Source organism: Sus scrofa, chromosome 2, assembly GCF_054392235.1.
Source record: "Sus scrofa isolate SSC_HxYL_T2T_F1_AM1 chromosome 2, Sscrofa_HxYL_maternal_Yorkshire_Landrace_v2.0, whole genome shotgun sequence".
NCBI lineage: Eukaryota > Metazoa > Chordata > Mammalia > Artiodactyla > Suidae > Sus > Sus scrofa.
In genome coordinates, this window is record NC_139384.1 from 127,112,587 (window position 1) to 127,133,365 (window position 20,779).

At 43.4% G+C, this 20,779-nt stretch overlaps 1 protein-coding gene across 29 annotated transcripts in view; it reads left to right on the plus strand.

The window, feature by feature from the left end:
- Nucleotides 1-20,779, plus strand: part of MCC (MCC regulator of WNT signaling pathway) — a 454,523-nt gene that overhangs the window by 319,798 nt on the left and 113,946 nt on the right. For 27 of the 29 annotated variants that reach the window (XR_014838496.1, XR_014838497.1, XR_014838504.1 and 24 more), the window contains 2 exons: nt 5,647-5,760; nt 16,147-16,289. Coding sequence is in view for 10 of the 29 variants with exons in the window: in XM_085014211.1 (XP_084870337.1) it covers nt 5,647-5,760; nt 16,147-16,289 (257 nt within the window). In the remaining 19 variants the exon portion in view is untranslated. Of the gene's footprint in view, nt 1-5,646; nt 5,761-14,943; nt 15,940-16,146; nt 16,290-20,779 lie in introns of those variants that run through there. The other 2 variants (XM_085014217.1, XM_085014213.1) reach the window with 2 other exon arrangements.

The following is a 20,779-nucleotide window of genomic DNA, read 5'->3' on the forward strand; positions in this document are numbered from 1 at the left end:
AGGTATGGCCCTAAAAAGACCAAAAAAAGAAAATAAAAAGAAAAAAAGATTGTTAAAGAAAGAAGTGTGAAGCCCTTTGTCTCATGGCTGGTGGGTAACAGGGAGCCATCTATCCTCGTAGCCAGGAGAAGCCACCAGGAGAGGCTGTCACAGAGGCACTGCTTGCTCCTCACCCAGGCCCAGCGGCTGGACACCTTATCTATCAGAGGCTCCTTGAAAGCTTGTCCTTACCGCCAGCTGAACTGTGAAATATTAGTCAAGTCATGTTTCATCCAAAAATAACAACCATTTTGACAGTTGTCTTGAAGCCAAATTTCCAGGTGGTTTACTTTCATGTGGATACACAGTGTAAAATGAATATGAAGCCGGGCTCAAAACCGCCTAGGGAATTAGTATCTTTTATCACCAGATATATGAGGTGTGTATGGATTTATATCCTTCACACGCTAGACCCAAAATTGTACAGGAAGTATCATGGTCCCACCCCAGCCTTGCTGAGGCCCCAGGTTAAAATTTCACAGAGAATTAAGAGCCTTCTCGGTCAGCTGCTTAAGCCATAGGACTTGAGCAGAATCCTACAAAACAGCTATGGTTTCTCACTCCTGAGCTGTTAAGCTCCGGGAAGTGTCCCCTTCCCAGACAGGATTGCGTGACTTCCTCATCTAAACGTACCTCTCACTCACCTGCAACGAGGCTTCATCTGACAATGCAGTTGACTTGAAGGTGGCCGACTTAAAACCTGGCTGAGCGAGAAGAAATGCACGTTTGCTGAGTGCTTACTTGGTTTCACAGGCTGTGCTCGTTGGTCATTTTATGGATTTTTTTTTTTTTTCTTTTCTTTTCCTTTTTTGGCCTCCCCATGGCATATGGAGCTCCCCAGCCAGGGATGCGATCTGAGCTGACGTTGCGACCTAAGCACAGCTGTGGCAACTGCAGATGCTTAACCCAACGTTCCACACCAGAGATGGAACTGGCGCTGCAGTGCTCCCAAGACACTGCCAGCTTTAGTTGCTTTGGAAAATTTTTCTTTCCAGAATTTAAACTCAGAGACACTCTTTTTAAAAATTACCCAGAAAGGAGTTCCCATCGTGGCTCACCAGAAACAAATCTGAGGATCCATGAGGATGTAGGTTTGATCCCTGGCCTCGCTCTGTGTTAAGGATCTGGCGTTGCCTTGAGCTTGGTGTAGGTCACACACGCGGTTCGGATTTGGTGTGGCAGTGACTGTGGCCGGCAGCTGCAGCTCCAGTTTGACCCCTAGCCTGGGAACTTCCATATGCCGTGGGTGCGGCCCTAAAAAGAACCCCCCCCCCAAAAAAAAAATTACCCAGAAAGACCACCACCACCAGTTTTTTTTTTTTTTTTTTTTTAAATGCTGGACTTGACCCAAAGCTGCACAGGTTCTGTCCTAACACTTGTAGCATCGCTCTCAAACCCTCTAGCCTTTGAATTTGCAGGGTTACCACCACTTCTGTTAGAACAAGGGAGGCGAAGCCCCCAAAGAAGGAGATCTAGTAGGCTTCTGAGTATTGAGTGATTGACAGGGTGGAAGTGGGCTCTGGAACTGAAGTTGGCAGGGAGCATCTACTCCTCCAGGAGAGTACAGAACTCCTCCAGGGTTTGGTGTTGGCGTGGGGGAGGGGCCGGTCAGCCTGATTCTTACCAACACATCTTGTGACTTGTGGACACGCTTCTTTCCCCTCTCCACCTCCCCACCTCTGTAGTTTAGCTTCTGTCAGGTAATCGTCAGTGACACTAGGAACATGTGTATATTCTACCTGGTGGACAGGGAAAGAAGATGCAGCAGGGAAGAAAAAGTGTAACTTTTTTTTTTTTTTTTTTGGTCTTTTTGCCATTTTTTTGGGCTGCTCCCGTGGCATATGGAGGTTCCCAGGCTAGGGGTCTAATCGGAGCTGTAGCCACTGACCTACGCCAGAGCCACAGCAACTCGGGATCCAAGCCGCGTCTGCAACCTACACCACAGTTCACAGTAACACCGTATCCTTAACCCACTGAGCAAGGCCAGGGATCGAACCCATAACCTCATGGTTCCTAGTCGGATTCGTTAACCACTGAGCCACCACGGGAACTCCCCTTTACACTTTTTACGCTGCAGCCTTCACCTACAGAAAACGGGATCACAAATCTTGCTTCTTTAATACAAAAATCTCTTTCTCTTAAAACAAAAACAAACTCTACAGAAGGTCCCCGTTGGCCGGTGACAGAGAACTCTACCCAATACTCTGTGATAATCTATGTGGGGAAAGAATCTGAAAGAGAATGGGTGTGTGTACATGTATAATGGAATCACTTTGTTGTACAGCAGGCATTATCCCAACACTAAATCAACTCTACTTCCATAAAATTTTTTTTTTTTTGTCTTTTTGCTATTTCTTTGGGCCGCTTCTGCAGCATAAAATTTTTAAAAATGCAAAGAAAAAAATCTTCGGGGATATACAAATCCGAATGCTTATATTCATGTTAATTATAATATTGTTTATACCAGCAAAGTAACCAGAAGTAAACATCGAGGAAGAAGGGAATAATAATATTCCATACCACTATTGCATACAGCCCAAAAAAAAAAACTTACTAAACAAAAAGTATTCCAGAAAAGTTTGAAGCCACAAGGCTACCACCAAAAAGTTAGAATGCCATCTTTCTCATTTTTCTGTTACATATTCATTATTTTTACAATCAAAGGGAAATTTTTCAGTAAAGTTTTCATCCACATTCTTTAAAAAAAAAGACACCTGAAAATGACTGTCACCTATAGCACTGTATGGTGACGAAAGGGCACTGGTGGCCATGGTTGTGGTGCTAAGCTCTCATGGGACCTGGAGTAAGCAAGTCTGTCTCTGGCTTTCAGATCCTCACTTGCAGATGTGGCAATGGGAGGCGCCACGTACCAGGGCCCTTTTCCCATTCGAACATCTGTGCGGATGACACTTGACCCAGTCTACAGAGCCGGCATCTAGTCCAGATGGTTCTGAGTTTGGAGTTCATACATAGATTCCCCAGTGTGTCATCACCTTAATTAGATGGAACACATGCATTAACCCCACATTTATACTCTTGTCCAGGAGCAGGGCTCATCCCACTGATGACATTCTTAGGGAATCTTCAGAACAACTGATCTCTCATTTCGTGGCTAGGCATCCAGGGAGGCCAAGGGGCTTTGCCCCATGTGCACATCTGCTAGATCCTTGGGCAGTCTGGAGAGCTGGTGTTGTCTGCTTCAAGCCCAGGCCCCCCTCCATAGCAATGACCTGTCCTGCCCTGTACTGGGGTGGAAACAACCGCTCTGTGTGTCTCCCCATCTGGTCTAAAGCATGAAGTCACTATGGAGTGTAGAGTATATAGCTTCTTCTGTCAGCTTCCCCCTCCCCCTACTCCAGTTCTCCCTCACCCCCTCCTGGCAGCCCTTTCCTCCAGAAGAAGAAGAGAAGATGCATGGAAGAGGAAGCACGCTTGGATCCCTGTTTGCATACCTATATTTCCCTCTTCCTCCCTTCCTTCCTCTCTTTCTTTTTTTGCTCTGCCCACAGCATGTGGATGTTCCCAGGGCCAGGGATGGAACCCATGCCACAGCAACAACCTAAGCCACTGCAGTGACAACGCCGAATCCTTAACCCACTGCATGACAAGGCAACTCCCTCCATACCTATATTTCTTTTGTTGTTATTGTTAGGGTTGATTTACAATGTTACACCAACTTCTGCTGTGCAAGTAAAATGATCCAGCCACGCACACACACACACATACACACACACACACACACACACACACACACACACATTCCCTTTCTTGTATTCTCTTCCATCATGTTCTATCACAAGAGACTGGATATAGTTCCTTGTGCTGTACAGCAGACCTCATTGCCCATTCACTCTAAATGTAATAATTTGCATCTATGTTGAAACTATTATATTTCTTAAAGAACATGTCAGCTCTCCATGTAGTTCATTCTTCTCACCAGAGGTGAGGTAGTGAATCTTCTCCCAAGACCAGATATAATAGCACAACAGACCACGGAGTCTGACCTGAAGGACAGTCCTGGATGGACAGTTCAGAGGCAGGGGGGCAACCCTACATCTAAGGGAGCGCATGTGTATCCCTTCTCTCCACAGTGGGAGCCAAACTGCCTCCAAAAAAGTGATACAATGGGAGGACTGTGGTATTTGTGCTGAGAATTCATCACACAAACCCTGCATCTGAAACCCATAGTGACCTTTTCTGAGCAGCCCTAGTCCTACATGAGAAGGCAAATAACGACAGATTGCCTGACATTTCCTTTTTTAAATTTCAAGCATTCCTGATTTCAGATCAGCTATTGATCTGTTAGTTTGCAGCCCCGATGCGATTAAATGAACTTATATTCACTGCTGTGATAGTCTAACAAACAAGTGCTTTGAAACCCCAGCTGCCGCCCCCTGTCTCCTCCTTGCCTCCTCACCCTCTCTCAAGCCTCCCAGCCACCATCAGCATCAAGGGGCAGGTTGCAGAAAAGAGCATTTTTCTAAACTGGATATGAAAATCTCCAAAGTGGATTGTATACCGCTGCACTGTGACCATCGTGAAAGATCAAATTTATGTACTTACTCCTTACTTCAATTCTTGGCAAAAGCTATGTAAAGGATTCACTCTGATTCTGGTCATTCACCCAAGTGTGTGGGATTCAGCTAGGGGATGGTGTGGGCTCTACCTGGGATTGACTCAAAGGCAGTGACTCAGGGCAAAGAAGGTTGGAAGGTGCTGCTCCAGGAGCCATGGTTGAACAGATCTTAAAGATGACCTCAGCCATCTACCTGCAAAGCCACACCAGGCACATGTGGGAAGGGTGTGGGTGCATCTGAAGGTCATTGTGCAGAACCTGAAATTTGAGAAGGTGGAGGTGCATGATACACCTGTCGATCTGCTAAAGGACGTTGTTTCTTGTTCCACTTACCCTGAGGGAGTTGACTGAGGAACGGAATAGAGAGGGACTCTGGATTTCTCTCTCCATTGCATGATGTACCAGAGTTCTGGTTCTGCCAGCACAGAAGCAGCATCTGGTCAATCTCGTCTGTCTGGAGGACAGTCATGCAGAAGGAGCTGGCAAAAAAATTAATGGGTCCACTTGAGGAGGAGAGCATCTGACACCATGAGCTTTCCCATTCTTTTCTTAGTACTCAGCCCCTTGGTCTGTGTGGACCCGCAGCAATATGGGTGATTGAAAAACCCCCATTCACCTTGCTTGTTTTCCCACCAGTAAAGGCTAATTTGGTCCTGCCTTTTCCTTGCTTTTTGAGTGTGAGACAGTCCACACCAGCTCTTCATCTCATCCTTGCTGAGTAAATCGGAGAAAGCCCTCAGAAGGAACAGCCTTGTTCTCTATTTTAATATGACCATCTGAAATTAGGTCCTATTGCCCACACATAACATTTTTCTCCTCGTTACACTGAGGGTAACTGTATAACCCAGCTTGCCAATAAGACACCTGTTTTATGTCCATTGTCCCCTGAGATTAATATCACCCGGCGGGTCCCGTTGTGGATGAAACCTTTTTTCTTATATATAATCACGCTAATTACAGGGAATGGAGGGAAGCAAATGAGTTTCTGCTGAAGGGTCTGACCTTGTGCTCCTTTCTTTCTGTCGCTGCAGCTCCACTTGGCAGCCCTGGCATCACTCAAGGGGGATATAGTGGAGCTTAATAAACGTCTGCAGCAAACGGAGCGGGAACGGGACCTTCTGGAAAAGAAGTTGGCCAAGGCACAGGTAAGACATCTGGAGAGGTGGTTTTAAAAAAAAAAAAAAAAACTTAAAAAAATATTTTTAAGATAAAACATAGGCATTGAAATCCCCACAGAACAAATGACACCTTAATGAGCAAACATTCTCATAACCGATATCCAGGTCAGGAATTTGAGGAGGAGTTCCCATTGTGGTGGTAACGAACCCGACTGGTATCCATGAGGATGCTGGATCAATCCTTGGCCTTGCTCAATGGGTTAAGGATCCGGCATTGCCATGAGCTGTGGTGTGGGTCGCAGATGTAGCTTGGATCTGATGTTGCTGTGGCTGCGGTGTAGACTGATGGCTATAGCTCTGATTTGACCCCTAGCCTGGGAACTTAAATATGCTGTGGGTGCAGCCCTAAAAAGAAAAAGAAAAAAAAAATTAGAATTTTCCAGTCATCCCACAAGTCCTTTCTCATGTCCCATCCCAGTCCCACTTTCCCTCCCACCAAGATGACAACTACTGTGACTTTTACAGTCATATTTCCTATTTTTTTTTTTTTTACTGTTTATTGCTGGAGTTTGTATGTCACTAGACAGTAGAGTTTTGTCTTGTATATTGAAAGCTACGTGTTTCCTTCGAGTCTCCTAATCCATAGGTTTTTCCTACATTGTTTATTGACTTAATATTGAATCTGTTAAAGCCTGGCCATTTGACCTGCAGAGTTTCCCACAGACCAGACGCTGCTGATTGCTCACCTGTGGTGCAGTTCAGTGTGTTCCTCTGTCCCCTATATGTCCTGCAGAATGGCCCTGTATCTAGAGACTCATTTGGATTCATGGTCAGTCCCTTTGGCAAGTCCCTTTGGCAAATGGTATTTGTTTTTTCACTAGGAAGCATATAATATCTGATTGTCTTGCTTTCTGAGATATTAGAAATGCCTAAATTCATTGATTCATCAAGACTTATAAAACCATGATATTTTAGTTCTGCAATTTCTTCCTTGATTTTTTTTTGTTTTTTTTTTGTTTTTGTTTTTTATCACTACTCCTACAGCATATGAAGTTCCCAGGCTAGGGGTCAAATCAGAGCTGCAGCTGCTAATCTATACCACAGACACAGAAACTGCAGGTCCAACAGATCCAAGCCATGTCTGTGAAGTACACCACAGCTCACACCAAAGCTGGATCCTTTTTTTTTTTTTGTCAACAGTCCACCTTAACAAAGGGACTGACATTTATTTCTTTATTTTTTTGTCTTTTTGCCTTTTCTAGGGCCACTTCCCATGGCATATGGAGGTTCCCAGGCTAGGGGTCAAATCGGAGCTGCCAGCCTACGCCAGAGCCACAGCAACTCGGGATCCGGGCCATGTCTGCAACCTACACCACAGTTCATGGCAATGCCGGATCCTTAAGCCACTAAGCAAGGCCAGGGATTGAACTCGCAACCTCATGGTTCCTAGTTGGATTTGATAACCACTGTACCATGACAGGAACTCCCCAAAGCTGGATCCTTAAGCTGCTGAGTGAGGCCAGGGATCGAGCCTTCATCCTCATGGATATTAGTTGGGTTCATTTCCACTGAGCCACACAGAAACGCCTTTCTTGATTATTACTTGAAGCATTTTTATAGAGACATTTCCCATCCTCTATGATTTATTGAAACAATGGGGGAAAAGCAGAATCAATGCTTCATTCTTCTCATTTATTTAACATGTTCGGGGTAATTAATTGATTACTTATTGATTATTAAGTGCTCAATTTTTTAAATAATTACAGATTGAGGGATTTAAACATATTTGGGTTTCAGTCGTTTGTAATATTTTCCTTGTAGAAATGGAAAGTATACTATCTTTGGTAAGTAAGAACCTCTTCAGGTTGGCTCTTGAGAGTTTTGACATGAGCCTAGTAGTTATACCAGGCTCATCTAGTTCATTTCTCACCCCAAACCTGAAATTAAGCTTTCTTCAAATAGCCCTGGTTTTTCTCTGTAGAAAATGTTGAGAGTTCCTGTCATGGCTCAACACTAATGAACCTGACTAGTATACATGAGGTGGGAGGCTCGATCCCTGGCCTTGCTCAGTGGGTTAAGGATCCAGCATTGCCGTGAGCTGTGGTGTAGGTCACAGATGTGGCTCGGATCCTGTGTTGCTGTGGCTGTGGTGTAGGCCAGCAGCTATAGCTCTGAATCAGCCCCTAACCCGGGAACTTCCATATGCTTCAGGTGCAGCCCTAAAAAGGAAAAAAAAAAAAAAAAAAAAAAAAAGAGAGAGAGAAAAAGAAAATATTATCTCAAAACCACAATCTGGCTGCTAAAGGTGTTTATTACTTCTAGGTATGTCATTTTTTGGGGGTCCTCTTTTATAAATATAGCCAGGAAATTCTTTCTTATTTATTCATCTACATATGTATATATTTACAAATTTTAAGATGAAATACATTAGGAGCTCATACTGATCTCTCCAGTTTAAATTCAGACTACTAGGTGCTTTTACTTATCTTCTGTATTTGTTTGTATCTCCTTTCTTTCACACTAAAAATATTGATTCTTAAGTTTACAGAGGATGATTGGATTAGAATATTCCATGATTACTCATTTGGTTCATTCCATGCCATATAGAAACAGTCTCAAAATGATAATATTAATACTACTATAGCAAATATAGTTACTGAGAAGAATTTTTTAAGTTTTTTTGCTTATGATTTCTTCATTCTCCCAATTTTTTGCAGTGGTACTGTATCCACGCTGCCTGACCATATGACTGCTATGTCTTACACTCTCCTTTTAGTTTTCATTTAATCTTCTGCAAGTAAACTATATATTTAATGTTTATTGTAGTCTTTATGTCAATGTCCCTCTGTTTGTTCATTATCTGAACCTTATTTCCTAGTAGCTTTCCTCAGGGAGGACTCATGGGAATAATCTTCACCACCTTCTTGCTTGTTAAAATAGTATGTCTTTGCCCTTTGTGGTTAAAAGCTATTTTTGCTGGGTATAAAACCCTTGACTCATCTTTACTTGAGTATGTTTCTTTATTCCCTTTTGGTATAGAGTGTTACTCTCAAAATCTGTTAATAATACAACTTTTATATTATACAACAAGACAGTTATTCTAGACATTTGTAGCATCTTTCTTTCCTTCTTTTCTTTTCTTTTCTTTTCTTTCTTTCTTTCTTTCTTTCTTTCTTTCTTTCTTTCTTTCTTTCTTTCTTTCTTCCCTCTCTTCCTTCTTTCCTTCCTTACTTTTCCTTTCCCTTCTTTTCCCTTTCCTTTCCTCTCCCTCTCTCCTTCCTTCCATAATTTTATTAGAGTAACTCTTATTCTTAGTCATTCTGATTGATATTCATGTTTGCTATGTTTTCTTTTGATTATATTTTGTAATCTTTTTTAATTTCAGAGAAGTTTTTTTATTGCAGTGTTTAATATTAGTTTCATTCCCTTGCCTTTTTTTCTCTTCAAAGATGTTTATTATTTATATCTTAGCTCTTCTTTGCCTGTCTTCAGTGTCTTTCACTATCTGAAATCCTTTTTCTCTCTCCTGTTTTTCCTTATTGTTCCTGTTCTCCATCTTCTGTTTTTCTTGGACCTTGTGTGTTGTGTTTACCTATTGCCTCTTGTGTACCATCTAGTTTAGTCTTTATTTCCGCATTTTTATTTTATTTCTCTTCTGTGTGTTTTCGAATACCTTCTTTCTGAATTTTTCTGATTGTGAATTAATGTTGTTTCATGTTTTATGTCATTTCATCTCCTAAAAGTCTTTTAGTTTATTTTGAAATAGTCTATTGTTTGGAGCTTATGGCAGGGAGGGTTTCTAATTTGCGGCATGGTTTCATAGTTTATAGAAATGTTATTCTGCTCTTTTTTCTTTCTTCTTTCTTATAACTTCATATGGAACTTGACCTCGGTACTGTTCTGTTTTTCATTTTTATGTGAAAAATAGTTTCTTTGAACTCTTAGGAGGGAGAGTTGAAGATGGCTTTTTAAGTTCAGAGAGCTTAGTCTTCTGTGGTTTGGTGTATTCATAGATATGGCAGCCTGCCTTCTGACACTTCCTGACTCTGTTCCCCTCACCTGCTTCCACCAGGATCTGTTCTTTCTTTTGTCTGTGCTACCTGATCTCTGTTGATTTTTTTTTCCCCCTTATAGGGCCAAACCCCAGGGATATGGAAGTTCCCAGCCTAGGGGTCAAATTGGAGCCATAGCTGCCGGCCTATACCACAGCCACAGTAATGCAGGATCCAAGATGCACCTGCAAGCTACACCACAGCTCATGGCAACACCGGATCCTTAACCTACTGAGCAAGCCCAGGAATCGAACCCATGTCCTCATGGATACTAGTCAGGTTTGTTATCACTGAGCCACAATGGGAACTCCCCTGCTAAATTTTGATTCTGCTCCCAGCAGTTTCTTCTCCTGGCAGGGAGTCTGGGGGCCAGTCTTGAAAGTTCATAGGACCAACTGGCTTTAGCCACTTCAGATCTCACTGCGGGCTCATTGCTCACTCACTCTTGGCTCAGGCAAACCCTCCCAGTTTTATCTGCTGCTCTCCAGTTGGCCCTCCTCTCCTTCCTCTGTGTACTTAATGGTTATTTGGGGGTTTTCCAATTCTCAGGTCCATCAACCTTGTTTCTTCCCTCTGCTTCTGCTGCACAGATGCCATTCATGTCTTGTGGGTGCTTTTGGTCTCTCCCTACCTGCTTCTGTTTTGTTGTTCAGGAGGATGCCTTATCTCCAGGCATTTAGTGTTGATGTATAGGTTTTCTGTTTCTGTGTGGGAATTCAGAAAGATGAAAAAGCAGGCTGCCACAACCCTCGGTCTAAAATGACCTATGGAAAGTTTGAAAAACTCATGTCTCATAATTGTAGACTGTCTGTGCTGGAGGGAAAGACCCTTTGTACTTGAGATCATCTGCTTCCACATTTGACAGGCAACCCCCAGAGGTTAACTTGCTTACCCAAGGTCAAACGCACAACCTAGCACCAGAGCCAAGACAAGGCATCCAGTGTTCTTTTCTCATATGGGCTGTTAGACAAAGTTTTTCAGTTTTTACTTAGATGAAAACTTGAAGTATTTTTCCATCTGATTATGAAAGTAATAAAAATGGGATAGAAAAACTGGAAAGACAGCTTTATAATGTTTCAGTAGTGGACTCTGGTGAATTAAAACTTTTAAAAATGCTTTTGTGTTGTTCCTGAAGGGTTTTTTTTTTTTTTTTAAAGTGGTTATTTTTGTGTTAAAGAAGACTATAGAATGGTGTTAAGTTGGTGTAAAGCCAGCTATTGTCAATAGCCCTTATGGGTGAGCATTTTTTTTTTAAGAAGAAAAGAAATTGTGAGTGCTTTTAACCGGAAGCTGGCATGTATCCCAGTCTTGGATGTTAAAAGATGACTAGGAAGGTATTTATTAAAATTTAAGCCTGCAAAGGGCAGCTCGTGCAGAGGATAAGAGGCTAAAGGGAAACTTTTTGTCTTCTCTGTGAAGGGGTGATTCAACTCCCTTTTGAATTACATACGGTCAAGACAATCTCATGTAATAGTTTTGATGGTTTTACCCTGATGATTACATAGCACCATTAGTTGAGTCTCTTGTTTGCATTCTCACAGTAAATATACTTAAAAATTACCCTCTGTTCCTTCCACTGGTGATATCGTCACAATTCAGAGACTGGAACCCAGGGAAAGAACATGTCAAAAAGGTCAGACTTGCCAGGCTCCTACCTGAGTTATGATTTAAGATGAGATTTATGGTTTAAGATGAGATTTATGGAGGAAAAATTAAAACAAGGAAATAGCTGTGTCATGCTTTCTGTGTTGTGTGTCTTGGTGAGTGATTCATGTTTGAAGCTTTACCAGATGGTGGAAGAGCAAGTGTGTTTTAAATGTATACTCTGTGTGTGGCTTTAGTAAGTTTTACCAGCTCTCTAAATATTGCAGAGCTCTGATTAAAATGTGAAATATAAACGGTGATTGTGTTCGTTAGAAATAATCAAAGCAAGCTTCAACATCTGCTGAATAATTATGAAAGGTGACATTGGCACTAGATGAATAGAAGAAGATTCTTTATACATGGTCATAAGTTAATAAAGTTTTAAGAATAGCGATGTGAAGGGATGGTTGAGTAAAGGAGCCCATACCAAGGTGATAGGGAAGGCAAAGGGCTTGTGTGTTGGTTTTCTACTGCTGTGTAACAAATTGCCCCAAACCTACTGGCTTAAAACAACACACATTTTTCATCTCACTTTTCTGTGCATCAGAAGCTCAGGCCTGGCTTACCTGGGTCTTCTGCTGCAGTCAGGGTGTTAGCAGAGCTGAATGCTCATCTAAATGCTCAACTGGGTAGGAGTTCATCTCCAGACTCACTTATATCATTGAGGGGATTTCTTTGTGTGTGTAGGATTCATGGTAGCTTGCTTCCTCAAGGCCAGCAATGGAGAGAAAGATTCTAGAATAAATCTGCTGGCAAGACAGAGTCTTATACAGTGTCCTGCTGTTATGGCAGGGACATGCCATCACCCTTGCTGCACTGTGTTAGATAGAAGGCAGTCACACATCCCACCCAGGCTTGGTGAGATGGTATCACATAAAGGAGACACAGGGATGGTAGGAGCACCTTAGAGTCTGTGTCCATCACAGCTTCCTGGGGGACTTGATGAACGTCACCACTATTACCTTATACCCATAGTGATCATCACCACACTTGAGCTCTCTTTTGTGCCAGGCAGCATGGCAGGCACTCCACATGCTTGATCTCACTGAGTTCTCATGATGATCCTTCATGTAGATGGTATTAGCATTCCCATTCTACACATGAAAAAATTGAGGTTTAGGTACTTTGAATATCTTGCCTGGGGTTCTGTAGTTAGGAAGCACCGAGAATCAGGTTTTGAATCCAGGTTTTATGGAAATCCCTTGCGATACGAATCCTGTGTCGTGCTTTAAGCTGCCCAGGCTCCCCAGAGGGAATCCCATCGAGGGTAGGGGACTAGGGCACAGGTTGGTTTGGTTTAAATCTCTCTCCCCTCCCAAATCTCTCTCCCCTCCCACGTGAAACTGGTGCATGCATTTGCACCCATAGGAAACAGCCTCATGGGGAGCAGCCTGGTGGGAAACTGGCAACGATCATATAGTGTACTGATTTGTTGCTTTCAGCATGTTTCCTCTTTATTTAGTACCAACAATTATTTTAAAAAACTGCATTTTTTAAGAAGAACTACCAAAGGCAGTATATCAAAATGAGTGTCTTCCTATTGACCCTTGGAAATCGATCAGTGGTAAGTAATTCAGAACACCTTCTGTTTCTGAGCTCTCTAATTTTAGAAAGCAAAGATTCTGAATTTTTTACCTCTTGGCATTTAGGATGAAAACGTACACTGTTTTCATTAAATGCAGTGGTGAGGGCGTCTTCTTTTTTCTTTGTCTTGTGTGGGCTACAGATGGAGTTTGAATGCCTTCTCTTGGCCAGGCTCCACCCCACCCCACCCCTGTTCCTTTCTATTTGTTTACTCTTTGGGACACCACTTTGTCTGTGTTATTTTGTCACTGGCATTTCCATTTGTGCTGGGCCTCTTTGTTTAGTTGGCTTGGTTCCTTAGCCTACCCCTTGGGAGAACCCAGGCATGGACTTAGAATGAGGTTAGAAATATCCTGTGTAGTCCAGTTGTGACTTGCGATCAGTCCCATGTGACCCTGTGGCGCTACTTCTTAGCATGTTTGCAAAGGCAGTGGTGCTGACCCCTTGCCCATTTGGTCGAGAGGGTTAACAAATGAATGATGGCATTGCATTTTTCAAGAATGGCGTTTCTAATACTCTTAGGTTTGACAGCTGAGACTAATGTGATGATTAAAGATCAGTGGCCTCTGTGGAGTAAGATAAAACCCAGTGAAGAACATTAACCAAACCATAAAGCTCCTTAGCAGACCCATGCTGCACACTGCACAGGATTTTTCCAACAAGAGCTCAGGTTCTCGGGCCAGTCTGTCTCAAGGCTGACTCACAGCCTTATCCCTGGACTTCACCAGTTGCAGAGATGAGCCTAAAGGGTTTTATTCTTGGTGGTTGTAATGATGATATGGCTTGTTTTTATTAAACATTTTTGCTTATAGGCATTTTCACCAATTTATGGTGCTAGACGCAAGTATTTATATAGGTTTTAAATTTGCTTCATCATCATGTTAGGAGAGCTAAAACCTAGGGGAAACGCTCAGGGTATGTATTAAGCACTGGATGAGATTCAGGAACAGCAGAATTCTATTGTTTTTTATTTTTATTTTTACTTTTTTGTCTTTTTGACTATTTTCTAGGGCTGCACCCACAGCATATGGAGGTTCCCAGGTAGGGGGTCCAATCAGAGCTACAGCTGCCAGCCTACACCACAGCCACAGCAACGCAGGATCTGAGCCGCATCTGCAGCCTACACCCTAGCTCACAGATACTGTCTACGAGACACTGTCATTTTGTGGATTTCTGTTGTTTCTTTTCAAGTGTGATGGATCATATATGGAAAGGCCTAATTACATAGGAAGAGGTATTTTTCCCATTTTATTTTGTTTATTTTATATTGTAGTATAGTCGATTCACAGCGTTGTTAGTTTCAGGTGTACAGTGAAGTGATTCAGTTATACGTATACATATGTTCATGCTTTTTCACATTCTTTTTCCATATAGGTTATTACAGTATATTGAGGAGAGTTCCCTGTGCTATATAGTAGGTCCCTGTCAGTTACATATCTTATACATAGTATAAAATATTTTATACACAGTGTGTGCATGTGAGTCCCAAGAGTATTTGTGGCCTGTTACAGCTTCGGTCTGGTTCGGAGGGCTTCCGTGCAGATGGGACTTTTCACTCTGCCCTCCTCTTTGCCTCTGGTTCCACGTACTTCATGTGTGTTGGATGTTGAGCAGAGGTTATTTGATGTGTCAGCTTGTCACTAAGAACAGTTCACATCACTCGTTCTCTGCAAGTCACCATCTCACAAAGGCTTGTGACACAGGTTCCACAGCCTGGTCACCTCCAGTCTCATTTCTGGAGCACCCAGGAAGTTACTACATTCATATTAATCAGCTGTTGTTTCTAGGTGTGGCCCCTGCTGTGATTTCTACCAGCGTATTTATCAGATTTGCTGAGTACTTCTGTTTCATTGTTGAGTTGGGCTTAGTGGAGCGTTCTGTTTATTTTTGAAGGCTTTGTGTCCCTGCCCAGGAGCTTCTGGGCAACACCATTGGAAGCCTAGCCCTGAGGGCGAGGGGAGGACCTTGGAGGTGGTGGGTACAAAGTCTTACCCTTGCCTGCCTGCCACTGACCCCACAATTGCAAAGCTGGCAGGTACAGGGGGCTCTTGGCATTAGGAAAACCTTGCTGGAAATGAAATTAACATTCCTCTGCTGGACAGGAAATTAATCAGGGCCGTACACAGTAGGCAGGAACAGGAGCTAGACTCCCTGTTCTCTCACCTACTAGTGTTTTTATTCTTATGTAAATGAGATTAAATGCGCAGTAACTGGTGAGGGGCTAGGAGGAGGCAGAGCAGTGAAAGAAATGAGCAGCTTCCTTAGGATTTAAACTTGAGCTACAAAAAATGTTTACAGCATCTGCTGCTTCTTAGTTCGTCAAATGCTGAGCAAGGGAAGCATCCGGCTTCTTTTGTCATTGCCTCTGCATAGCAGCTTTCTCGATGGTGTGATCCACTGCAGTTTATCCATCCCATCGCCCTTCGAGGTCACCCACCTTGAACCAGACTTGTGCTCAGGCTAAGTCCTGAAAAAACCTAGCCTCTGCCTTCCCAGAGTTTATAACCTGGAAGGAAAGGATATTGGAAAGCCTTCTGTCTGCAAATAGCCAGCCAGATAAGAAATGGTATCATACAATTCAGGATTACTTCGTTGAAAAATAGCCGAAACATAGCCCAGCAAATTTCAGCAGAAAAGGAATGAATTGTTCAAGGAAAAACTGAGCAGCTGTCAAGAAACTTGGGAAGGAAGCTCCGAGGAGAGAGGTGACAGGAACTAAGGGGCCATCTCATCAGGACTGACCTCGGTCAAGTGAATTGGACCTTGGATCCATTCACTCAAGATTCGGATTCCAAAACAAGGTATCTGATACATCTAGCATGGGCCACTTGCCCACTTTTTGGCTGAAGACTTGGATGGTGCCGCAAAGATCGTGCACCATGGCAGAGGGGGACCTGTCCCCAAGGAGCAAATGAGAGCTAGAAAGGTAAAGACTTGGACGTCCCCTAGGGGCTGTGTAGAGTTGAGTCGTTGACGTGTCTTCTGGGGTTCATGGCCGATGAGCAGGTATATGTTTATTTGGGGGCATACTCGGCATTGCGGTTGTGATGGTTTGAAGCTGTAAGACTTAAGAGTCTCTCATCCATGGGTGCATCTGCTCACTGGCACTTCTGTCTTGTTCTCTCGACCCCAGTGTGAGCAGTCCCACCTCATGAGAGAGCATGAGGACGTCCAGGAGCGAACGACACTTCGGTACGAGGAACGCATCACTGAACTCCACAGCATCATTGCGGAGCTCAATAAGAAGATAGACCGTTTGCAAGGCACCACCATCAGGTAGTCCGGTCCATGTCAAGGCTCTCGCTCCATCTCTCTGGGCGGTAACCTGGGTCCTGACCTTGAAGTCCCTCCTATGAATTACAACAATGTTTTGTTTGTAACTCAGACTTTTATAGTTGCTCAGTATTGTCTCTTTACTTTGTTAACTATCTGCTTTCTTCACCATATTCTCTTCCGACCTGGATCCTCATGGTAACCCTAAAAGGTAGACAGGGTGGGAGTTGTCATCCTCACAGTTAAGTGAGATGCTTTATCAACAAGTTCTAAATGGAGCCCCCCCCATCTCTGTCTTCAAGATTAGCATCCTCACCCCCTTTTTATGCACCAGGTCTGCTCTCGCTATACAAATGCTGGTGCCTTCCTTGGGGATTTGGAGAGATTTATGAATGTGGCTTTTAACTAGGCATTACATAGGCTTCTAGATAATCTAATAATATTTTGAGCTCACCTCAAGTTGACTTACCAACATTGACGTAGCCACTTATAGACTCCTAAGGGAGAGGGCCAGATTTGATCCATCACTTCGCCAGCGAAAAAGCTGGGGCTTAAAAATGCTAAGTGACTACTTGGAAGTTATGCTTAGCAGAGGGCAGAAGTGGCATTGGAACCCACAATATCTCTGCTTTTACTCAATTTTCTTCCATAAAAGAGTTGTTAAGGAGCCTGCCTTCCCTGCATATCCAGCAGTGGCCCCTTGGTCCACCACACAGAGTGGTTGGTGTGTCTGCCCTGCTGTTCAGAAGAAGGGTTTGCTTTGCGTGACTTAGGAGCCAAGGATAAGAACTTTGATCTTCCTGCCTGTGCTCAGGAAGTAGCCCCGAGGAAAGCAAATGGTTGGCTTTGTTACGGACAAAGGGTGCTTTGTTCTCTGACTATTTTGTATAAACCACAATTAAAACCATTTTAGAGATAGCTTCCTTAAACTCTCCCCCTAAAAGTCCTGGGTCAGAAGAAATTTTGGATGCATTTTGTTCCAACTTGGAGACTCACAGTAATGATGGGGCTACTTGTTGAGGGTACTGATGGGCTTCTGTTTCAGGACAAAGTTGTGGGAAAATTGGCACTGAACTGGAGCCACACAATAAATTTCATATTTCAGTTTAGGCCCTCAAGGCTTTTAAATTGCATCCTGGTCTTCAGAGTGATTGTAGGTTAGAAATGCATGAACAGAGAATTTCCAGCCAAGAGAAATGATCAGAGCAGACTTAAAGGAGGCTGACAGAGTACACTGGCCAATTTGTAATTGCCATTCAAACACGTTGCGCTTTTAAACACTCGAGAAGGTGAAGGCGAATGAGCTCAGTGAGTTGTGAAAAAAAATGCATCGCACATCACCTGGAAAACTCAATTTCAAGGTGTTTAAATTGAATAAAAGGGCCAAACTGCTTCATGTTAAAATACAGTGAGCTTCTTGAACATAAACATTTATGGGTGCTTTTTATTTAAAGGAAGATTGCATCTGTACAGATGTCACATTAAATCCTGCCGGTTTTCATTATGCAGATGAGCTAGCCCCTCCTTGAGGAAGGGACTCCCTGCAAGGCTGGAAGGCTGGAAGGCAGCAGACGGATGGGCAAATAAGGCAGGGTTCTTGTCCTCTGGCTGAGGCATCTCCCAGCCCCCACCACCCCAGGAAATTGATTTGCCCTCAGGTCCTGAGATGCTGCAACAGAGCCACTGCAGTAGGAGCCAGAGGCTCTGGAGGAATTTTAACTGTCTCTGTGTATCCAGGGTGTAGAGAATTGTCACGTGAGTCAGGCCAGTACCTTACCTCATAGACTTTCCTGTCACTTGAGTCTAGGCCTGAGTTAGGAATTTTTTGGAAAATTTAAAAAATCATTAATAAGGGAATAGTTTATGATATATCCACACTGAAGCCATACTACACTGCAGAAGGAAAGAATATGACAATCTCCTAGTTTAGACTTTTTAATCTCAGGTCACAGTCAGAGAGCCGGGGACCTTCTGTGACTGCCCTAGAAGACTTTCCCATCTCTTATAGCCACAGGGCTAAAGTAGCCGAGACTCAGATACTGCAGGTCACTGGATTCCACTGTGAGTGGAGTTCACAGCCACATCAGATCTCTTAGGTTAAAGGTTAAGCACTGATAGGAAAAGATGAAGTAGTGAGAATTTGAATGGAGACATTTGAGTCGATTCAAATGACTCCAAATACCTAGAGCCTACAAACCCTGACCAGTTTCCCCTCCTGCAGGAACAGCCCCACTCCCTGTCTGATAAAGTCATTCATGCCCTGCTTGGAGACTCCGTAGCATCTGATCCCACGTAGAGGGTACCAGATACATTCATGCCCTACTGCGACTCCATTCTTCTTCATCTCTAGGCCTGAAAATAGCCAAATTCTGTCATAAGCTAGAGGGACAAGTAGAAAATCCAACTCAGAAAAATACAGCTAAAATAGGAAAAGATCTGTAAGATTTTATTCATTTATATTCACAGGAACTTGGGGAGAATATGTATAGGAATTAGACCTAAGTATTCTAGACCAGGGAGGGAAGAATATAGTGTTGGATTGATGGATGAATTTATTTATTTTTTTATTATTTATTTTGTTTTGTTTTGTTTTTTTTTTTTTTTTTTTTGGTTTTGTTTTTTTGTCTTTTTGCTATTTCTTGGGCAGCTCCCGCGGCATATGGAGGTTCCCAGGCTAGGGGTCGAATCGGAGCTGTAGCCACCGGCCTACGCCAGAGCCACAGCAACGCGGGATCCGAGCCGCGTCTGCAACCTACACCACAGCTCACGGTAACGGTAACGCCAGATCCTTAACCCACTGAGCAAGGGCAGAGACCGAACCCGCAACCTCATTGTTCCTAGTTGGATTCGTTAAACACTGCGCCACGACGGGAACTCCTGTTTTGTTTTGTTTTGTTTGCCTTTCTCTAGGGCCGCTCTTCTCTAGGGTATGGAGTTCCCAGGCTAGGGATCCAATCGGACCTGTAGCCACCGACCTACACCACAGCTCATGGCAATGCCGGATCGTTAATCCACTGAGCAAGGCCAGGGATCGAACCCACAACCTCATGGTTCCTGGTTGGATCCGTTAACCACTGCGCCACGACGTGAACTCCTGGATGAATTTATTGATAGGACTGTTCTGATCAGATATTATGAACTTAGTATCTTAGCTCCAGCAATTTGATTAAATGAAAACTAGATTCATTGGAGGATTACACTAAATAATGTTGAAAAGCCAGAACTTCCCTACTATAATATAAGAGTCTAGAAGCCAAAGGAATCAGGAATGTTGGGTGGGAGATGACATCATTAAAATGGGGTCTTTGATGCCACTTTACTGGAGCCAATGTGAGCTTGGTTGCCGTCCTATCAAGAGGGATCCAGTAGTGATCAAAATGATTTGACTTGCAGAGTTTTTAATATTGGCTAATCAATCTTAGGATGTCTAGGACCAATATAAGTGGGAAGCCTGCTAAAGTTTTACTTGTTTTTTTTTGTTTTCCTTTTTAGGGCTGCACCTGCAGCACATGGAGGTTCCCAGGCTAGGGGTCGAATTGGAGCTGCAGCTGCCAGCCTACACCACAGCAGTGCCAGGTCTGAGCCACATCTGCAACCTACACCACAGCTCACGGCAACGCCGGATCCTTAACCCACTGAGCAAGGCCAGGGATCCAACCCATATCCTCATGGATACTAGTCAGGTTTGTAACCAACTGAGCCACAACAGGAACTCCCTACTTGATCTTTGTAATCCAAAAAAAAAAAAAAAAAGAAAAGAAAAGATAATGACAACAGAAAACCCTGGCCTGTCTGATGAACAGAGACTTGACTTACCCCTGCGGTGGTGAACCATGGCCTCTTTTCTAGTTCCCTTACGTGACTCAGTTGGCAGATCCAGATCCTTTTAGATGAGGATGTTTGTAACCCTTCTACCCCTTTCATAAGGGAGACTGTGCAGTGGGAAAAAAGAGATCTTCACATTCTGGGCTGATTATTGGCTCTGATGATAGCCCCTGGGATCCAATATACCTGTGGTCTTCGAGTCTGGATAAAGATTTATGAGGGTTTAACAGTCAGCTCAGGCTTCTGTAACAAAATACTATAGACTGGGTAGCTTAAACAACAGGAATTTTTTTCCCACAGTCTGGAGTCTGGGAAGTCCAAGATCAAAGTGCCAGCCAGTTCATTGCCCCAGTAAAGGCTCTCTTCCTGACTTGCAAAAGGCCACCTTCTGTCTGTGTCCTCACATGGCAGGGAGAGAAAGAGGAAGCAAGCTGTTATCTCATCTTATAAAGGCACAAATCCTGTCATGAGGGTCCCACCCTCGTGACCTCATCAAGCCTAATTATCTCCCAAGGGTCCCATCTCCAAATACCATCAAGTTGAAGGTTTAGGGCTGAAACATGTGAATTTGGGGACTGTGTGTGTGTGTGTGTGTGTGTGTGTGTGTAGTGTAGTGAAGGTGACAGTGGACAGTAATACATAGTTTAGTCCGTAGCAAATCAGGTGAC